Source organism: Caretta caretta, chromosome 2 (assembly GCF_965140235.1).
Source record: "Caretta caretta isolate rCarCar2 chromosome 2, rCarCar1.hap1, whole genome shotgun sequence".
Taxonomy (NCBI): Eukaryota; Metazoa; Chordata; order Testudines; family Cheloniidae; genus Caretta; species Caretta caretta.
Window position 1 is genome coordinate 44785135 of NC_134207.1, and position 19419 is coordinate 44804553.

Below are 19419 nucleotides of genomic sequence, written 5' to 3' on the forward strand. Positions count from 1 at the left end.
TAAATATTATCTCTTATTAATCCATATTTTAGCTTAACTCTGGCTCATAGCAAGCTACTTCCTCAGGGAATGCAGAATTCTTTACAAGGGAAGGTGATGAGCCACAGCTCCCAAGGAATTAAATTGTGAAAACAATCTTGGTTTCGTACATGCTAATATAGATCTGTTATTCCCCTTCCACGTTTATCACAACACATTTTAAATTGTGGCTGATCTTTTATGCAAATAGCTGTCTTATTAGACATTGCGGCTGTATGTGCTAATGTCTCTATGGATTTCTCGGGAGTTTGCTATCTAACCATCAAAGCAGTAGAAATGAATGATGATTACTGCATGGCTTTGAAGAACAAAGAAAAGTCACAGCATTTTAGAGGTTCTAGATGCCTGAGTCAGTGACAGTTTGAACCACACAGATGAACAGGAATGTCTCTGTGGCTCATATTAAGTAGGCCAAATATATATTTTAACTAATGGGAAATAATTTTTCTGCACTCTTGTATTTTATTGGCAGTACAGTACTAAAACTGCAAGCATCTTTCACAGCTAACATTTTGTTACAAAACATTCCTAGGCTATTGAAAGTGCAAAAGGCAAGTCAAACGTTGTTTCTAACAGTGGAATAAAATAAGCAAAAAACTAGATTTTGCTGTATAAAATTTTGTATTATCTACTTTATTAGTAGAAATATTAACTTTATTTTCCATTACCGTTACCATTGTGTAAGCATTATGTAGGAATCAGTTGCCATTCTTCCCAGCTGGGTTATGATTTTATGGGCAATGGGGGCGAGGGACTGAAAAAAACCAAATGCAGTCCTTTTTCTTTAGTTTCATTCAGCTTAGTATATGCTATAGATACCTAAATGTGGGTTATTTACTGAGTTAAGTGTACTTAGTGTATGAAAATCTTCCGTTAATGTTAATGGAGTTACTGTGTATTTGCACTGATATAATGGGTGCTGATTTCTGGCCAGTACTGTCAGCAAAAAGCAGAATTGGGCCCTAAATGATCAAATGGACAAACAGTGAAAATAACTGCTACATTGTTTGATGCATGAATAAGCCCTGGGGATAATTCCTGGTACTGTGCTTTGAACCTGGCTTGAAAACAGTTATGCCATTGACAATAGCTCATTTGACAAACTTGTCTTGGTGGTTTAATATGTATTTTTTGCACATGGATTTAAAGCCAGATTTTGGCGTTTGGAATAGAGGGTGAAATTAATCCATTTCCAGCATCCCACTGCACCAGATAAACCAGGTGTTGTTACTTGGCGGGGAGAGAAACATACAGAGGGAGCAGCTGTATACAGCATCTTAGTACCTCTTATATAACACTCAGTTGGTGTGTTTGGGGTCGGCTGGAAGGGTTATTGGAACCATGATTGTGTGGATCTAGTAGAGAAAAGTGATACCAAAGTGTGAAGAAGCTGTGATTATTAGTGGGAATAGCAGCCTCAGAGGGACTGTGTGCAGGTCCCTAGCCTGCCTGCAAGTTGTGAGGTAGATTCCAAACTGCTCTAGTCTATTTGGAGTTCTCTATACAAAAGGTTGATTAGTTAGATTTTGGAAGGTGATGGGTGAATTTCATCCTTGCTGTTTTAATTTTAGAACATCTGTACGTTTTGATATATTACTCTGAAGGTTTTAAAAATAATGTTAATAGAGAGATAGTGGATTTAGACTCTGGAGACCTGAGTTAGGTTGTAAATTTGTAGTCCCCATTTGTACAATCCCAATTACTACACATGTATAATATAATCTAATTTGTCATCTCTGGTCAAGAGAAACCTGGAATTGGAATAGCAAGTGTGAGGACTAAGGTACCTCAGTTCTGGACTGAGCTGCAATCCAGTAAAATCCATGCCGTTCCCTTTTCAGAATTTTCTCTGAATTCATCTGTTTATTCCCTACAGTGGAAGAAAATGAGTCAGACACACACTTCTTGCTGATCCCCAAACATGTGCATGGATCTTGGGTATCATCCTGGGATATGGGGCCATCCATGTGGAGTCCCTGCATTTCTGCAGCAGCTCTGCGTCCCCTGGTGCTGCCCTGTGGCGCTCTGACAGCATGGCACTGTCGAGGCTCCCCAGTTACTGTTCTTGAGACTCCCCTTTAAGAGCAAGGAGGGTTAATATAAGAAATAGAGGAAAGTTAATACAGGCTCTGACAGTATTTATTCTCCTCTGGTTTTGCTGCTAGGTGAGGTTGGAGGACAATCAAAGTGGCTCCACCTACTATCTACCCTTTCCTCACTTGGCGATGTCTAGAACTATGGACAGGCTTCCCTGGGTGGCAGGAGAATGGGGCACTGCTGCTGTGAAGGCAAGCAGACTCCCCCTTCTACTTTGGATGGGGGAGGTAAGTGCATGGGAGGCCTCTTCATGTGGATCTCACAAGCACAGTCTGGCCCTATATCTGTATGAGCCCGCACATTGCGTTCTCTCTTACTAGCTCATATTCTTGGGCACCCAGATTCTGTGGGGATGGGCATAGTAGAAATCTGAATAATAGCAGACTTTAAGTTCAGTCAGTGATTTATCAAAGAAAAATAGTTATACTAAAAGTGATTTCAACTATACCAAGGTTCATATTGGATGGCAGCTTGTTTTGTTCCAAATTCTTAAACTACGTTTATTTTGTTGTTCAAACTAATGAGTTCTATAATATTAATAAACCAAATTATAGAAAAAGAGTACTTTTAGAATTCATCTTATAGTGTTTGTAATACAGATGATTAGTTCCAGTATTTCGTTGTTCTTCTTTGAATGACTGTACAAGAGCGTCGCGTGGTGCCCAAGGTACCAACACTCATTCCTTCACCTCTGCACCATCTGGGAACATGGGATGCAGCAGTTAGTGTTCTGTTCAAAATGGTACCATCAAGGGGAAAGCAGCAAATGATCTCGGCAGCACCCCCTTCACAACAGATTGGTAGGTTTTTAACATGGTGGAAGCGCAGTAATACCTTCCCTGTCCCTTTTCAGGGACCTCTCATAAAGCCATGTTGATTTATAAAGCGAGACATTTTTCGGCCTATGTTAGATGAGCTTGGCTTGCTGATGAACATGAAGAAGTCCATCCTGTCTCAGGTTCAAAAAACAGTTTTGTTGAAGCTACGTTTGAGAGAGCTATGGGGCTGGATGTGCAAAGTGTAGTTCATTGAGGAAGCATCATGGACATGATAGTTCACATTCCAAATTGAGTCTTATCCTCCCTAGATTGGTGGATAGGTCTTGCTAACGTTTTCAAGGGAGTTCCCTTTGCCTGGCCTCAACAATCTCTCATCTTAGTCATGGATGCCTCGGACCAGCTTACTAGTTGAGGAGGGGTGGGACTCATTTGGGTCTGCTACAGTCACAAGATCTCTGGTCTTCCCAAGATCTCAGTCTGCATATAAATGTCAGGGAGTTGCAAGCTATCTGGTTAGCTTGCATGGCATTTCTTCCACAAATCAAAGGAAGGGGTTTGTTGGTTATGACCAATGATACAGTGGCCATGTTTTATAAAAAAAAACAAAACCAAGAGGAGCCTGGTCTTCACTGCTGTGTCATTTTAGCAGTTCTACTGTGGGCCTTCTGCACTGCCAATTTCATAATCCTGAAAGCAGCTTACCTTCCAGGGATCCACAGTACATTGGCAGATTGCCTAAGCAGGCTGTTCATCAACCACTGCAAGTGGCCTCTTCACTCAGATGTAGCAAGGTCCATTTTCCAGCTCTGGGGAACTCCCCAAGTGGATCAGTTTGCAACAAAAGACACCAAAAGACACCAGTTTTGCTCCACAGTGGGCTACAGTCCAGGTTTGTTGACTGATGTGTTCTACTGCCATGGTCAGATGAGCTCCTGTATGCTTTTCTTCCCATTCCTCTCCTGCCCAAAGTTCTGTGCAAAGTTAAGCAGAACAAGGCTCATCTTATGCTGAGGGATGGCCCTGTCAGCACTGGTTTTTGGAGCTAGTAAACCTATCAGTCCCCCATTGTCATTCCTACTATACATGAACTTGATTTCACAGAGTCAGGGTCACCTCCTCCATCCCAATCTGCAGACCCTTCTCCTGATGACTCGGAGGCTTTGTGGCTAATGTCTGCAGAAAAGTCATGTTCTAGGGTTGTTCAGGAAGTGCTGCTAAATAGTAGAAAACCATCAACTAGGAGTACTTATTTGGCTAAATGGAAGAAGTTCTCTGTCTGGGTCAGAGTGAAGAGAACTTCCCTGGTCTTAGTCCTGTATGTGCTGAACAGAAACAATCTTCTGTTCCTAAAACACTAAACATTGGCGATTAGTTCAATCAGAGTGCATTTAGTGGCTATCTTAACCTTCCACCCACTTGTTGAAAACCATTCTCTTTTTTCAGCCTTATGTCTGTAAGATTTTTAAACGGCCTGGATAGACTGTTTTCACAGGTGCAAAATCCTGTTCCCCCACGGAGCTTGAATCTAGTCTTAGAAAAACTGATGGGTCACCCCCTTTGAACCTCTAGCGACCTGCTCCCTGTTGCACCTTTCTATAAAGGTGGCATTTTTAGTGGCTATTATGTCAGCCGGGGGAATTGAGGGCATTGGTATTAGGTCCTCCATATACAATTTTCTATATAGACAAAGTTTGCATTCGTCTCCACCCAAGGTTTCTTCTCAGGGTGGTTTCTAGTTTTCAGATTAACCAAGCAGTCTTCTTACCAACCTTCTTTCCAAAGCCTCATGATTATAAAGGTGAGGAGAGGCTTCATACTCTAAATATTAGAAAAGCTTTAGTTTTTTTTAAATCTAGAATGGACTAAACCTTTTGGATCTTCGACACAACTGTTCACAGCATGTGTGGACAGAATGAAGGTCTGTCCTGTATCTACCCAAAGGATCACATTTTGGATATCTATGTATGTTACCAGATGGTGAATGTGAAGCTTCTGGATAGAGTTTTGGGTCAGTTGACTAGATCCCAAATAGCTTCTGCGGCCTGTCTGGCCCATGTTCCCATATTAGACATTTGCAAAGTGACAACCTGGTCATCATGGCATATGTTTGCCTCTCACTGTGCTATGTCTTGATAGTCTAGAGACATTGCTAAGTTTGGACAAGTTGTCCTGCAGTCTCTGTTCAAATAGGCTCTGAGCCACCACCAGATTGGATTGCTTTTGAGTCATCTGTGATATCACTTGAAGAAGAAGAAATGATTACTAACTTTTCCATAACTATTGTTCTTCAAGATGTGTAGCACATGTCCATTCCACGACCTGCCCTTCTTCCCCTCTCCATTGGAGTCTTTCTGATAGGAAGAAGCTGAGGGGGGTCAGTGGTGGCTCCGCGCTTTATGCCTGCATGAAGCAGCAGAGGGTGATCGTGCTGCCCCAATGGGTACTGCTAAGGGGAAAATTCTGACAACTGTGCATTGGGGTGGGGTACACATACACATAAAGCAGAGTGGACGTGTGCAACACATCTCAAAAAAAAACAGGTACAGAAGGGTTAGTAACCATTTCTACCATGTATAGGTTTATTCCTTTTGTATGGAATTTAGATAACTATTTTACTCATTAAAGACTTTCTGTGATATGCATAAAATTCATTGGTTTGTTTAGATAATTCATTATTTTAAAATATGTGATTTTTTCCCCCCCTTCCTTACTTAGTGGTTTTGGACTCAAAAAGGATGGGTAGAAAGGATGCCTCTGCCACAAGAACTCCTGTTGAGCAATACAGGAAACAAATAGGTAAGAAATACAGATTAATGTCTCCTTTTGGGATGCATCCTGTGTACAGTGTTAAGGGCCAGCTCATTCAGCAAAGACTTTAGACAGAAGAAAAAATGCATGATTTTAAAAGAAAACAACATTGTGATGTTTCACTCCATATTCTTTATGAAAATATGCTTGTGATATGAATATGACATAACTGAGATGTACTTTATGCAAGATGGTTTTGTAAGATATCATTGGAAAGGCTATAATTTAATGGATGTGATTATCCAATTTGTATGTCTGTATCTGAAATTAGGAATATTGACTATGTATCTGTATTTCAACTATGCCATGTTGGTTGATGCCCACTGCTAGCACTTCAGGTACAACCGTAGAAAAGCCAGCCAGAGTTGATGACCCATCAACGAGGACAATGGACTATAAAAAGGCTTGGCCTTCTTGCAGACACTCCATACTGCCGCTGACTCCTGGACGCTGTGATACTACAGAGTCAGGTGGTCTTGTCACCTGATACTAAACATTACCTAGGACTTCTTGTAACTTTCCACTGGAAGGGAAAGAGGGGGTCAAGTTTGGGAAACAAAGGATTCCCACCATATGTAAATCCTATTTAAGGGTGTCTCGTCTCCATGGTCTGTCTGCCCAAGAAGAAAGACTGCTAAAGCCACCTGAAGTGAAGGCGTGGAGGGGGAATCCAGTCTGAAAAGGAATATAACTCTGAACTCTGAACCACAGAAACTTTGCAACCTGCCTAAAATAACATTTAGAGTGAGAATTTACATTTGGTAACCTGTTTTTTTAATATATTGAGCTTAGCTTGCCTATTTTGCTTTATTTGGTCAGTAATCTGCTTTGTTCTGTCTGTTTATATCTTATATTCACTTAAAATTCACCTTTTATAGTTAAACTTATTTATTCTTTATAATATAACCCAGTTTATGTAATTTCTAACTGTGGGGGGGCGGGGGAGGCAAGAAGTTGTGCATATCTCCGTCCACATTGAGGGAGGGGGCAAATTTCATAAAACTTTGGGTATGTACCCCTTAAAAGGAGTGGGCATCAGAGTGTTGGGGCAAGCCCCTAAGGCTGAATCTTTCCAGAGCTGATCTCTGTCTCTCTGTGCAGCTGGGTGTGGTCCTGCCTGTGTGGTCAGCTGGAAGAGGCTTGTGAGCCTAACCCAGCAAGGCCAGGTTAAGGGAACCCAGGTTGGCAGAATGGGTGACTCAGTGGCATCCCACCACATCAGATGACGCCCCTAAGGGCCCAAACACATCACAGACATATTTTATGCTTGCAGATGTCAGTAAAATATTAAAAAGAAATAGTTAGATGATACTCCTTAACAGGTGAAGCTTTGTCTTATTCCATCTCTATATGAATATATATGCCTGGCAAATTTAAAGTTAAATGTGGTGGTCCAGAGCTATTTTTTAATATATATTGGGTGGTGTAAGACTTTATATGATATTACCAAATTCAGTCAATAATTACTGAACACTTTAAAATAAAAACAGTAAATATAATATTTTCCCTTAACTTTCTTTTGTTATGACTCATTTCCTATGTAGAGGTAGAAAATATGCAGATTACACCTCCCCCCCATATAACTGGTTCCCTAAATATGAATTTAGGTGCTTACCATTTGTACCCACTCTTAAAAATTCTCTACTTCTGAAATATTATATAATAAGAGACAGACCCACATTTTCAAAAGTGGTTGCCTAACGTTAAGTACATTTTATCCATAGTTAGTCATTTAAGTAAATGGCCTTATTTTGCAGTTGCTGAGCAACCACAGCTGCCATTTAAATCTGCAGGAAAGATTGTATGTGATCATATAAAAATATTGGGGCTCACTGGGGTGGGGGATGTGACGTTCCCCTCTGGTGTTATCCTGACCAGTGATCTGCTTGGTCACGCCAATCCTTGACTCTGGGAGTTAGCTTTACCCTGCTCAGCTGTGAGAACCCCCAATAGCCAATATCTCTGTTCCCAGACACTAGCCAATATCTCCGGTCCCAGACACAACCCTAGGAACCTCTGTCTTGCAGTGTCCAGTTATGCCCGTTGGATGCTGCAAGCTTATATGAGTTTGTCAATTTAACAAATTGATATGTACCAGGCTTGTTATCCCTATGGGAGCCTCTGAAACGCTTCAAACCAAATGCAGTGTTTCAGGAAGAATAAACAAGCACATTTATTAACTATGAAAGATAGATTTTAAGTGATTATAAGTCAAAGCATAAGTCAGATTTGGTCAAATGAAATAAAAGCAAAACACATTCTAAGCAGATCTTAACACTTCAGTGCTCTTTCAAACTTAGATGCTTCTCACCACAGGCTGGCTGGTTGCTCTTTAGCCAGGCTCTCCCCTTCGATCAGCGCTTCAGTTGCTTGGTGTGGTGACTGTAGATATAGGTGGAAGAAAGCGGAAGAGCATGGCAAATGTCTCTCCCTTTTATCATGTTCTTTCTTCCCTCTTAGCTTTGCCCCCCGACTCCCCCTTCAGATTCAGGTGAGCATTACCTCATCGCAGTCCCAAACTGGCCAAAGGAAGGGGGGTGACTCACTCGAGAGTCCAACAGATCCTTTTGTTGCTGTCTAGGCCAGTGTCCTTTGTTCCTGTGAGGCTGGGCTAGGTTTGTCCCATACCTGCCCTGATGAGGTGTGAACTACCTCTCTGCTCTTGGAGAGTTTTTGCTTGGGCTTATTTTAAGCCATAAGGATACATTTTCAGCCTCATAACTGCATCATGAGCCTTCCGAAGACACCCGACATGACAAACTTTGCATTAGATTCCACACAGTCATTTTACAAGGATGAACATGGGTGTGCTGGGGGTTCCCCAGAGGTACAGAGCATCACAGGGGGTGTGGGTGCAGGGGGCTCGGAGGGGTGGTCCAGGTACAGAGGTGGGGGACTTTGGTGGGGGAGTCTGGGTGCAAGGAGTCTGGATGCAGGGGGTGGGCCTCATGGGTGGGAGGTCTGGTTGTGGGGGTGTAGAGCTTCTTGCAGCCAGGGGAGGTTCCTGGGGGTGGATCTGACCCAGCCCTAGCCTGTGCAGGGGAAGAGGAAGTCCTGCAGACCAGCCCAGCCAGAACTAGCAGCTGGAGCCCGACACATGATAGGAGCCGCTGGCCGGGGCATCCCCATCCCTGCCCTTACCTAGTCACACTCCACCCCCTCAGATGGTGATTTATGTCTTCGCCAGGTGCTCCCGACACCCAAACAAGATGTGCCCGCTCGAGACCGCTGCCTGGGGTCTGTGGGGAAAGAGTAAAATCTGCGGGGGACATTAAATTCTGCGCTTATGCAGTGGTGTAGAATTCCCACAGGAGTAAACACTGAACTGTTGGAAATTACTGGTTAAGTACCTTAGAGCAGAGTTTGTTGAAGTGCAAAACCAGCTTTTGATAGCAGTAGCCTGTTTAGCAGGTGCAGTGTGTGTGTTTTCTTCATTTCAGCTAGTTCAGTTCAATGACCAGTTAATTCAAAATTAAGAAACCACTTGGGAGTTGAAAAAGCAGGGAAGCTTGTTTTACTTTTCCAATCTATGAATAAAAGCTAGGTGTGAAAGAATGAGTTCTTGTAGTTCTAAAATCTGGAAGGACAAGGTGACCATAAACAATTAGTTCAACTACAGATAATACTTTCTATGTTTATTAGACAGGTTTGCATTAAAAATTGATTTATTAAACTTTTTTTCTTATGGATCCAGCACAGTTAAGGCTTAGGAAAATAATGAAAAAGCAAAAATTCAAAACACAATTAAAGTAGATTTAAATCAAGGTTTCCTGCTTCTTGATTTAAATCATGATTAAAATCTGCTATTTAAATTGCATTGATTTAAATCAGTCCACCCTGAGCATTATGAAGTGAGGTTTGTGCATTCATTTCCCAGCGGAGAGGTGTTGAAAAACACCATTACTTGTTGGCAGTTGAGTCAGAGAAGCCAGATTATAAACTGGCATGAGCAGCCAAACTGTCTCACCAGGGGGCATGGGACTTTCAATCAGGGTTTTGGCATGTTGGTGAGACAATGAGGCAGATTCACTGAAGCTGAAGAAGCGATGTGTAAGTTAATCCCCTCATAGTCAGATTCCTTCAGAGTTTTGCACACATACACTACCTATGTCTAAGGGAGTTGGTGTGATTTATACATGGAGGAGCTGGAAGATTATGTAAATTAAAGTATTGTGGGGGCTAATTTGATTTACACATTCTTCTAGCTTCTCAGCAGGTAAATTATGCTTACATAGACTCCCTTGAGCATTGGTAGACCACATGTTAGTAGCTCTACAGGTGTCTGTTAGTGTGGAGGAATTCTAATTTAGGCAACACCTCTGAATTTGTAAATATGAGTCAAAGAGAATCTAAGTAACCCTAAAAGAAGTTCAAATTTGGCATAACAGACATATTGAAGGAAGAATGTGTAAGCAACACCAAGGTAGATTCCCACTTTTTCATACTCACTGAGGGTATGTCTGCATTGGGATAAAAAACCCGCAACTGGCCTAGGTCACATGACTCGGGCTCATGGGGCTCTGTGTAGACGTTTGGGCTCGTGCTGGAATCCATTTTTATCCCCATAGCCTGAGCCCCACAAGCACAAGTCAGCTGATCTGGGCCAGCTGTGGCTGCATCTCTGGTCTTTTATCCCTGTGTAGATATACCCTGAGACTCACCTGTCCTTTGGGCCACGAGTACTTGTAGATAAGGTCAGCTCTCTTTGTGGGGTGAAAGTAAAAACAGCAAGTATGATCATTTAAATCAGCACTTTTCAGAAGTATTTTATGCTATCCCCAGGCAATAGTATTTTGCTGCATATGTCTAACACACACTACCAGACCAGAATGGGGTTCTTTTAGCCCACAGCCTTTTTCATCATGTGCAGGCATGGTGCCAAAGCTGTGTTGAGTACCTCCTCATTGAGAAGAAGAGTGAACAGATGAGCAGGATAATATCAGAAGAAATCCTTTTCTAAAAAGAATGAACTACTATAATTTTTGCCCTCCCTGGAGTTGATAGAAACACTTAATGCTGGAATGAATGCCACAGGGGGGAAAAGCTAGCAAGGTTGAATAAATTTCAAATCTAATAGAACTGAAGGTACAACCCTTAAGATACTTTATCAGCAAACCAAGCTATTATTAAAAACAGTAACATATGGGAATGGTGAGTAGAGTTACTAGAAAATCAGACTTTTGTCTGCAATGTATGAGTTCAAGTTATCTTGGAAGGCAGGATGGGAAACTACAGACCCCATAGCATATACTTTATGGAAAGGTACTGCCGAAATGGCTTAATGGGAATACCAAATATGACCTGCTGAGTGGATAGAGAAAAGCTATTGAATTCCTATGAGGAATCAGGATGAAAGGAACAACTTGGAAGGTACTATTTTAGTACTCTACCTGGAGAGAGACTGATCTTGGCTGTAGCAAAAAATAATAAAGGAGAAAAGACATTTATCTTCCCTGGCCTTAACTCTGCCACTGGGGCGGGGGAAGAATGGAGAGAAATTAAGGAGAATTTTATGGCATACCATATTAAGCACCTCTGCTTTTCCTAGGTAAGCTCAGGTAATTTTCAGTAAGAGTGGGTATGCTTCATAGGACTAGGAGAACTTGAGCTGACTACTGGAAAGAATTTATCTGAGAGGCCTGATTTTGCTCTCATGCTAGTTTGATGCTCATGTAATTCCATTGGTTTCAGTGGTGTTTCTACAGATGTGCACTAGTGTAATTGAAAGAATCAGGCCTTACACATAAGGATTAAGAGTGAGGATGAATTACGTTCAGATACTTAAAAGCCTAATTATGTTGATTCAGGTTTTGTTGATTGTTTTTGATGCCATGTTAGTAATAGAAAGCTGTATTCACTGATGTCTTTTTCATACTGGAGTTGGAGAATTAATTTCGGAAATGCAACCAGTACTAATACAAAATTGTAACAGTATAAAGTGACTGCAAATGGACAGGACACAAATAGATCTAAATATTGTGGGTCAAGTCCTGAGGCCATTTCTGTGGGCGCAAACGGTCCTAAAATAGAAGATACAATGCACTTCCATTATTTGAGAGGACAAAGCAGCAGTGTACTAGCACAAGAGATATCTGCACCTCCTTTTACGCCATTGATGTCACATCAGTGACGAGTCTTCACACAGGAATGCAGAAGTGATGGGAGTCAATACCTTACCCACAAAACCAAGGTATGGCATATGGCTCCACTCCGAGGACTGATCCATGAGGAGAAAATTCTATCGAGGGAAGCAGCTTTTGGAGAGACTTATATCAATAAAATATATTTAGAAGGCTTTCAAGAAATTACCTCACTGTAGTTGTACTTGAGAAAGCAGAACAATTTTGTTTCATAGTTGGATATTTGCACCAAAGCCAAGTATGGATTTCAAAATAATTGAAGAACATAATCATGAATTCAACAGGCTGTTTCCTTTTGCTGAAGTGAATAGGAAATTCATGCTGAGAGACTGGGAGGGAAAAAAGACAAATTCCTGTGCTAACTGTTAACCTTTGTCACTCAACCTTTATGCTTTCAGCACAAAATAGTAAAACTATTAAAGTAACAGAGATTAAAGAACCAGAAAGGTGCTTATTGTTCAAAGGATCACTTTTAGCATTGTTTTATATATTTTTTTAAACTGCTGGATAAATTCCGATTTATTGTTGCTACTATATTTATAGAAATGTAACATTCATAGACCAGCTGACAGGTACAATATGTGTCCTCTTGGGATATCCCTAGTTGTACATTTTAGACTGGAATTTCCCATTTAACTTGGTCTCAGTTGTTCATAGAATCATAGAATATCAGGGTTGGAAGGGACCTCAGGAGGTCATCTAGTCCAACCCCCTGCTCAAAGCAGGACCAATCCCCAACTAAATCATCCCAGCCAGGGCTTTGTCAGGCCTGACCTTAAAAACTTCTAAGGAAGGAGATTCCACCACCTCCCTAGGTAACGCATTCCAGTGTTTCACCAACCCTCCTAGTGAAAAAGTTTTTCCTAATATCCAACCTAAACCTCCCCCACTGCAACGTGAGACCATTACTCCTCATTCTGTCATCTGCTATCACTGAGAAGAGTCTAGATCCATCCTTTTTGGAACCCCTTTCAGGTAGTTGAAAGCAGCTATCAAATCCCCCCTCATTCTTCTCTTCCGCAAATTAAACAATCCCAGTTCCCTCAGCTTCTCCTCATAAGTCATGTGTTCCAGTCCCCTAATCATTTTTGTTGCCCTCCGCTGGACATTTTCCAATTTTTCCACATCCTTCTTGTAGTGTGGGGCCCAAAACTGGACACAGTACTCCAGATGAGGCCTCACCAATGTCGAATAGAGGGGAACGATCACGTCCCTCGATCTGCTGGCACTGCCCCTACTTATACATCCCAAAATGCCATTGGCCTTCTTGGCAACAAGGGCACACTATTGACTCATATCCAGCTTCTTGTCCACTGTAAATCGTAGGTCCTTTTCCGCAGAACTGCTGCCTAGCCATCCGGTCCCTAGTCTATAGCGGTGCATGAGATTCTTCAGATGGGCACTACATTAGCCTTTTTCCAGTCATCCGGGACTTCCTCCGATCGCCATGAGTTTTCAGAGATAATGGTCAATGGCTCTGCAATCACATCCGCCAACTCCTTTAGCACTGTCCTTCCTGAACGGTTTATATCCATCCATGACAGTACTCCAGTCATGTGAATTATCCCACCAAGTCTCTGTTATTCCAATCACATCATAATTCTTTGACTGTGCCAGGACTTCCAGTTCTCCCTGCTTGTTTCCCAGGCCTCTTGCATTTGTGTATAGGCACTTGAGATAACTCGATGATCGTCCCTCTCTCTCAATTGAGGCAGGAGCCCTCTCGCACGCTTCTGCTCGTGCTTCCTCCCGGTATCCCACTTTCCCACTTACCTCAGGGCTTTGGTCTCCTTCCCCCAGTGAACCTAGTTTAAAGCCCTCCTCACTAGGTTAGCCAGCCTGCTTGCGAAGATGCTCTTCCCTCTCTTCGTTAGGTGGAGCCCGTCTCTGCCTAGCACTCCTCCTCCTTGGAACACTATCCCATGGTCAAAGAATCCAAAGCCTTGTCTCCGACACCACCTGCATAGCCATTCGTTGACTTCCACAATTCGACAATCTCTACCCGGGCCTTTTCCTTCCACAGGGTGGATGGACGAAAACACCACTTGTACCTCAAACTCCTTTATCTTTCTTCCCAGAGCCACGTAGTCTACAGTGATCTGCTCAAGGTCATTCTTGGCAGTATCATTGGTGCCCACGTGGAGAAGCAGGAAGGGGTAGCGATCTGAGGGCTTGATGAGTCTCGGCAGTCTCTCCGTCACATCGTTAATCTTTGCTCCTGGCAAGCAGCAGACTTCTCGGTTTTCCCGGTTGGGGCGGCAGATAGATGACTCAGTCCCCCTGAGGAGAGAGTCCCTGACCACCACCACCTGCCTCCGTCTCTTGGTCATGGAACCCCCAATCCTAGGACAGTGCATATCATGCCTTCCAATTGGCGGAGTCTCCTTCTGTTCCCTTCCCTCAGATGTATCATCTAGTCCACTCTCTGCATTAGTACCTGTGAAGAGAACATGAAAACGGTTACTTACCTGTATCTGCGTTGCTGGTACATGGACGCTCCCCTTTCTTCTTCTGGAGGTCGCATGCTGCCAAATTTCTTCACCGTCCTCCTATCCCCACAGTGCAGCCTGGTCTGAATCTTCAGAACATTGTGTCCGTAGGAGCATATCCTGATGTCTGTCCAGGAAATCTTCAGTTTCTCTTATGCAACGCAGGGTCGATACCTGTTGCTCCAGACCTTGAACCTTCTCGGCCAATATGGAAACCAGCTTGCACTTTGTACAGACAAAGTCGCTTCTGTCCTGTTGAAGAAAGACAAACATGGCACGTCCAGTACAGGTCACAACAGCTGAACACTCCCCATCCATATTACCTTCCTTCTATGAGCTTCCTCAGGAGTTGTAGTAACTACTCAGAGAAGCCGGCAAGATGTAAGCCTCAGTGGGCTCTCTCCAGGCAAACTCCCTCTGTTAGCCTCTGCTGTTCGCTGCTCAGCTGGTTCGCAGCTGACTGGCTTTTTATAACAGTCAGGCCCACTCAAGGCTCACCTGGAACAAAGCACTCCCAATTCACACTTTTCAAACAACCAATCAAGCACACTGTCAAACTGTCCCCATAACAGACACTCAGATACTCACCAACACAGCCTCCGTAATGCAGCCCTTAGTGTACCTCCTCTCAGGCAGATCCCAGACAAACTCCCTCTGTTAGCCTCTCTGCTGTTTGCTGCTAGCCTCTCTGCTGTTCACTGTTACAGCATGTCCTGTTGCTAGCAATAGGATGTGACCCAGGTATTCCTGACATCATACGTTTAATGGTGACAGATGAAAATTTGGCGCATATTAAGTACTTAAACAGGACAGCAGAGAGAACAGTTTTGTAAGTCATAAGCTGTAAGGGAGCATAGATAGGCACCTATTTTAATAACCAAATAGGATGCAGTTTGCGAATGGTAATTTGTAGCGAATACCAAAGGTTTCACAACTGGGTTATGTTAGTACTTTCTGAGCAAGGTTATTGGAACATTTTCAATTTCAGTCAAACACTGTTACTCTGAACTGAGCTCTCTAATGAAATGGGGAAATTTCCTTTGTATGGGATAGTTCTGTTATATCCCTCTCTAGTCAAAGGACAGAGCAAAAAAAGGGAGGGGAAAAAAGATAAGCTTCCAAAATATTTCTGCATTTTGGTATATGCTATATTTTCTTAACCAGCATGTACAAAACCTGATATTTCTGAACACTGATTTTTGGAATGCACAAGAGCATTCGTCATCTTCTGTTGGCCCCTTGCCTCGTTCACTATGCACCATACAACTTCTTCAATGAATTACATCCGTCTTATTTATGATGCACCATGCAGCTGTGTAGTGTATGAGCAAGGGTGCTCAAGACTTTCAGTTCACTACATAACTCTGCTGTCTCCACTGTCTAATGTGTTTACTGAATGGGGCCAGGGCTTTGGCACAATAAATTGAATATTATCATGTAATGAAAATCTGTGTTATAATACAGACTTGAGGAGCAGAGTTAAGACTGTGCAACTTTTAACTGTCATTTCCTGACTTTTGAGTGCTTGTATTTGCAACTTTAATGTCCCTTGAATATATAGATAGATATGGAATTTCCTATTATTTTTATAAAGAAAAGTAAAGAGAGAGAAAGAAGTTTGATCATGCTACTGTTAGCTAGATAGCGGTGAAATACCCTCTATAGCACAGTATGTGCAATCAATGAACCCTTGCCTCATTCCACACACAATTTTTAGCTCATAAGTAAAACAGCAGGATTCCTTCAAAGCCCTGCCTCTTTTCATACACACCTTTACAGGACAGAGTTGGCAGAGCTAAAGTTAGGTTTGTATTCTAGAGCCCCACAGTCTCTTAAACTTGAAATTCGACTATATTTTATTAACCACACATGCACTTCCAACTGATTCTGAGACATGGTCTATTCAATGTAAATTTCCACTCAGTTTATATGCTGCACAAATGTGAAATGCCAATGGAAGGACAGGTGATAAGTAATTTTAATAATTTAACATAATCCAGCATACATGTGCAAAGTCCTCTTTATAAACCTGTAAAACCTAGCCTAATCAGAGCCAATATTTATTGGATCCTTGGAAGACCTATATAAATCCTTGGGACTGCATTCCTACCAAATTCCAATTTTCCATCTCTTTCTGCTTAGGTATTAGAACTGTTCAAAAACAGGTGCAACCATTTTTCTTGGGTAAGAAGAGGTTTTTTCCCCCAGTCCTATGCTTGAAATGAAACCGTCAGAAGAACAATTCTCCCAAAATTTATATATATCTATATATATCTTAGAAAAATTTATAAGCAGCTGAAAATGACTCTTTGTAATAGAAATGCTAAGACAATTTAGACTGCATGTGATGCGAATAATAGATATTTCCATCTGATTTACTATTAGTTTGTTCTCTTTGGTATTTTTTAAGGCAGAAAATGAGTCAGAGCGGGGGATGTTGAAAAGGAGACTAGTCCACTAGTTTATAAACAAGATCTCCGATCCATTTTTAACAGTGAGGATGATTAACCATTGGAACAACTACCAAGGGATGTAGCAAGAATTTATCCCTATCCTGATTCTTGCTTGCATATTTATACCTGGCTCTGGAAATTTCCACTACATACATCCGACGAAGTGGGTATCGCCCATGAAAGCTTATGCTCCAATACGTCTGTTAGTCTATAAGGTGCCACAGGACTCTTTGCCGCTTTTACTTCCTTATGTTAATGCAGCAGGGCCAGTGAAAGACCCAGGAATATGAACGAGTTCCATACTCTAATCCAGGAGTCGGCACCACCGTGTAGCGCAACAGCCACTTGACAAAATTATTGTATTTAGTGACGGACATTGTGGGTAGGTTGTGTCATTCAGTCATTAAATTTTTTGAAAAATTACCACGGACCTCAACATTTTTACCGTGGACACTTGTGTATGGACACATTGCTGACCCCTGCTCTAATCACTTCACTGCAATGTTCTTTCAGGAGGAAAATTAGCTTCCTCACTACCCAGTCCTTATTCATTATATTGCTTGACAAAGGCAACAGTCTTAGCAGACTAAAAGTGCTTTGGAAGGAAGTTTAAGGAATGATGATAATGCTAGTTTTATTTGGAAAATATCCCTGGCACACACCTTGAACTGTACAAGTTATTTAAACTACATTAAGCTTTAAAAGAAGATTATTTTCTGAAACCAGTCACCAGGCTTCTAAAAAAGGAGAAGAGGTAAAAGGGGAAAATGATCATTTCAGTGCCAGCAGTGGTCAAAGAAATAATGAAAACAAAAAAGGTTTCAAATATACCTATTGCCTGCATTCTGGTAGATGATTGTATGGTAGCAAGGCGATTAAATAAATTTTGCATGCAAATTAATTCATTTCTGTTTGTATAAAGGGGGAGGTGTGTGGGAGCCCAGCAATTTCCTACGTGTACCTTAAACGGCAATATTTGGCAAACTGCACATCAGACACATGAAACGCTGTTTTTACCCAAAGCACCTAATTCAGACTTGGGATAAGTGGTGAAATTTCATTGATCTTAACAAACACGTCTTAATATGGACACAGAGATCCTTCACTACCCGGGCTCAACGGGTAGTGATCAATGGCTCCATGTCTAGTTGGCAGCCGGTGTCAAGTGGAGTGCCCCAGGGGTCGGTCCTGGGGCCGGTTTTGTTCAATATATTCATAAATGATCTGGAGGATGGTGTGGATTGCACTCTCAGCAAATTTGCGGATAATACTAAACTGGGAGGAGTGGTAGATACATTGGAGGGCAGGGATAGGATACAGAGGGACCTAGACAAATTGGAGGATTGGGCCAAAAGAAATCTGATGAGGTTCAATAAGGATAAGTGCAGGGTCCTGCACTTAGGACAGAAGAACCCAGTGCACAACTACAGACTAGGGACCGAATGGCTAGGCAGCAGTTCTGCGGAAAAGGACCTACGATTTACAGTGGACAAGAAGCTGGATATGAGTCAGCAGTGTGCCCTTGTTGCCAAGAAGGCCAATGGCATTTTGGGATGTATAAGTAGGGGCATAGCGAGCAGATCGAGGGACGTGATAGTCCCCATCTATTCGACATTGGTGAGGCCTCATCTGGAGTACTGTGTCCAGTTTTGGGCCCCACACTACAAGAAGGATGTGGATAAATTGGAGAGAGTCCAGCGAAGGGCAACAAAAATGATTAGGGGACTGGAACACATGACTTATGAGGAGAGGCTGAGGGAACTGGGATTGTTTAGTCTGCAGAAGAGAAGAATGAGGGGGCATTTGATAGCTGCTTTCAAACCCTAGCCCTAATCTCAGTTGTGTCCTCAAGGTGCTTCTGTAGTACAACTAGATGATCATAATTGTAGAGCTTATATGTAGAACATTCCCGAGAGCCCCTCTTGCTTGGCTTTCGGCTATAATTTTAAATGAACTGTACATGTATCCTCAAATAGAGCACTGTCAAAAAAGTTTATCTCCTCTGTGCTGCAGAGAGCATTCCATACACTTGTACAGTTTTAAAATGATTGCCTAGCATACTGTGTCCATCTTGCCTCAGAGGCTTTGAGCTTGATTCTTTTTTCGCTTACTCTAGACTAAATCATGTCACTCTGTTTGAAGTCAACAGAGTTAGTAAAATTGGTGTAAGCAAAGTCAGAATCAGACCAATTCTGTCTTGCAAAAGCTCCAGGTATGCTTTTTGGCCTGTACAGCTTACCTCTTCTTCTCAGTAATGCACTGCCTCTGTATAGCATAATGATCTCACAATACTTAATGTTAAGAAACTAGTTACTATAGTTTATTTTGTCCCCCAAACAGTCTGACTAATTATTTAGCATAACTGTGGCTTGTAAATTATGATAATTGTCAGTACTTTACACTGGCTCCTAAACAGTAGTGATTTTGTTTTGCTTTAACCACAATTCTAGAACTTACTATGAAACCTGCTTGTTTACATGGCGGTAGAAATGCTTGTAGTTTTCCCTAGCAATGTATAAATGGGCCAGAGGGAGAGGCAATACATTCACGATGTGGCCTGGTTCAAATTCATTGTATTAATTTATTTTTAAAAGACTTAACATTGTCATTATCG

General features: G+C 42.0%; 1 protein-coding gene across 4 annotated transcripts in view; it reads left to right on the forward strand.

Annotated features, from left to right (window-relative positions):
- TRIQK (triple QxxK/R motif containing) overlaps window positions 1-19419 on the forward strand; it is an 89153-nt gene that overhangs the window by 15761 nt on the left and 53973 nt on the right. For all 4 annotated transcript variants that reach the window (XM_075125056.1, XM_048841211.2, XM_075125057.1 and 1 more), the window contains exon 2: window positions 5631-5711. In XM_075125056.1, the coding sequence (XP_074981157.1) occupies window positions 5651-5711 (61 nt within the window). In that variant the 5' untranslated portion in view covers window positions 5631-5650. The remainder of the gene's footprint in view (window positions 1-5630; window positions 5712-19419) is intronic.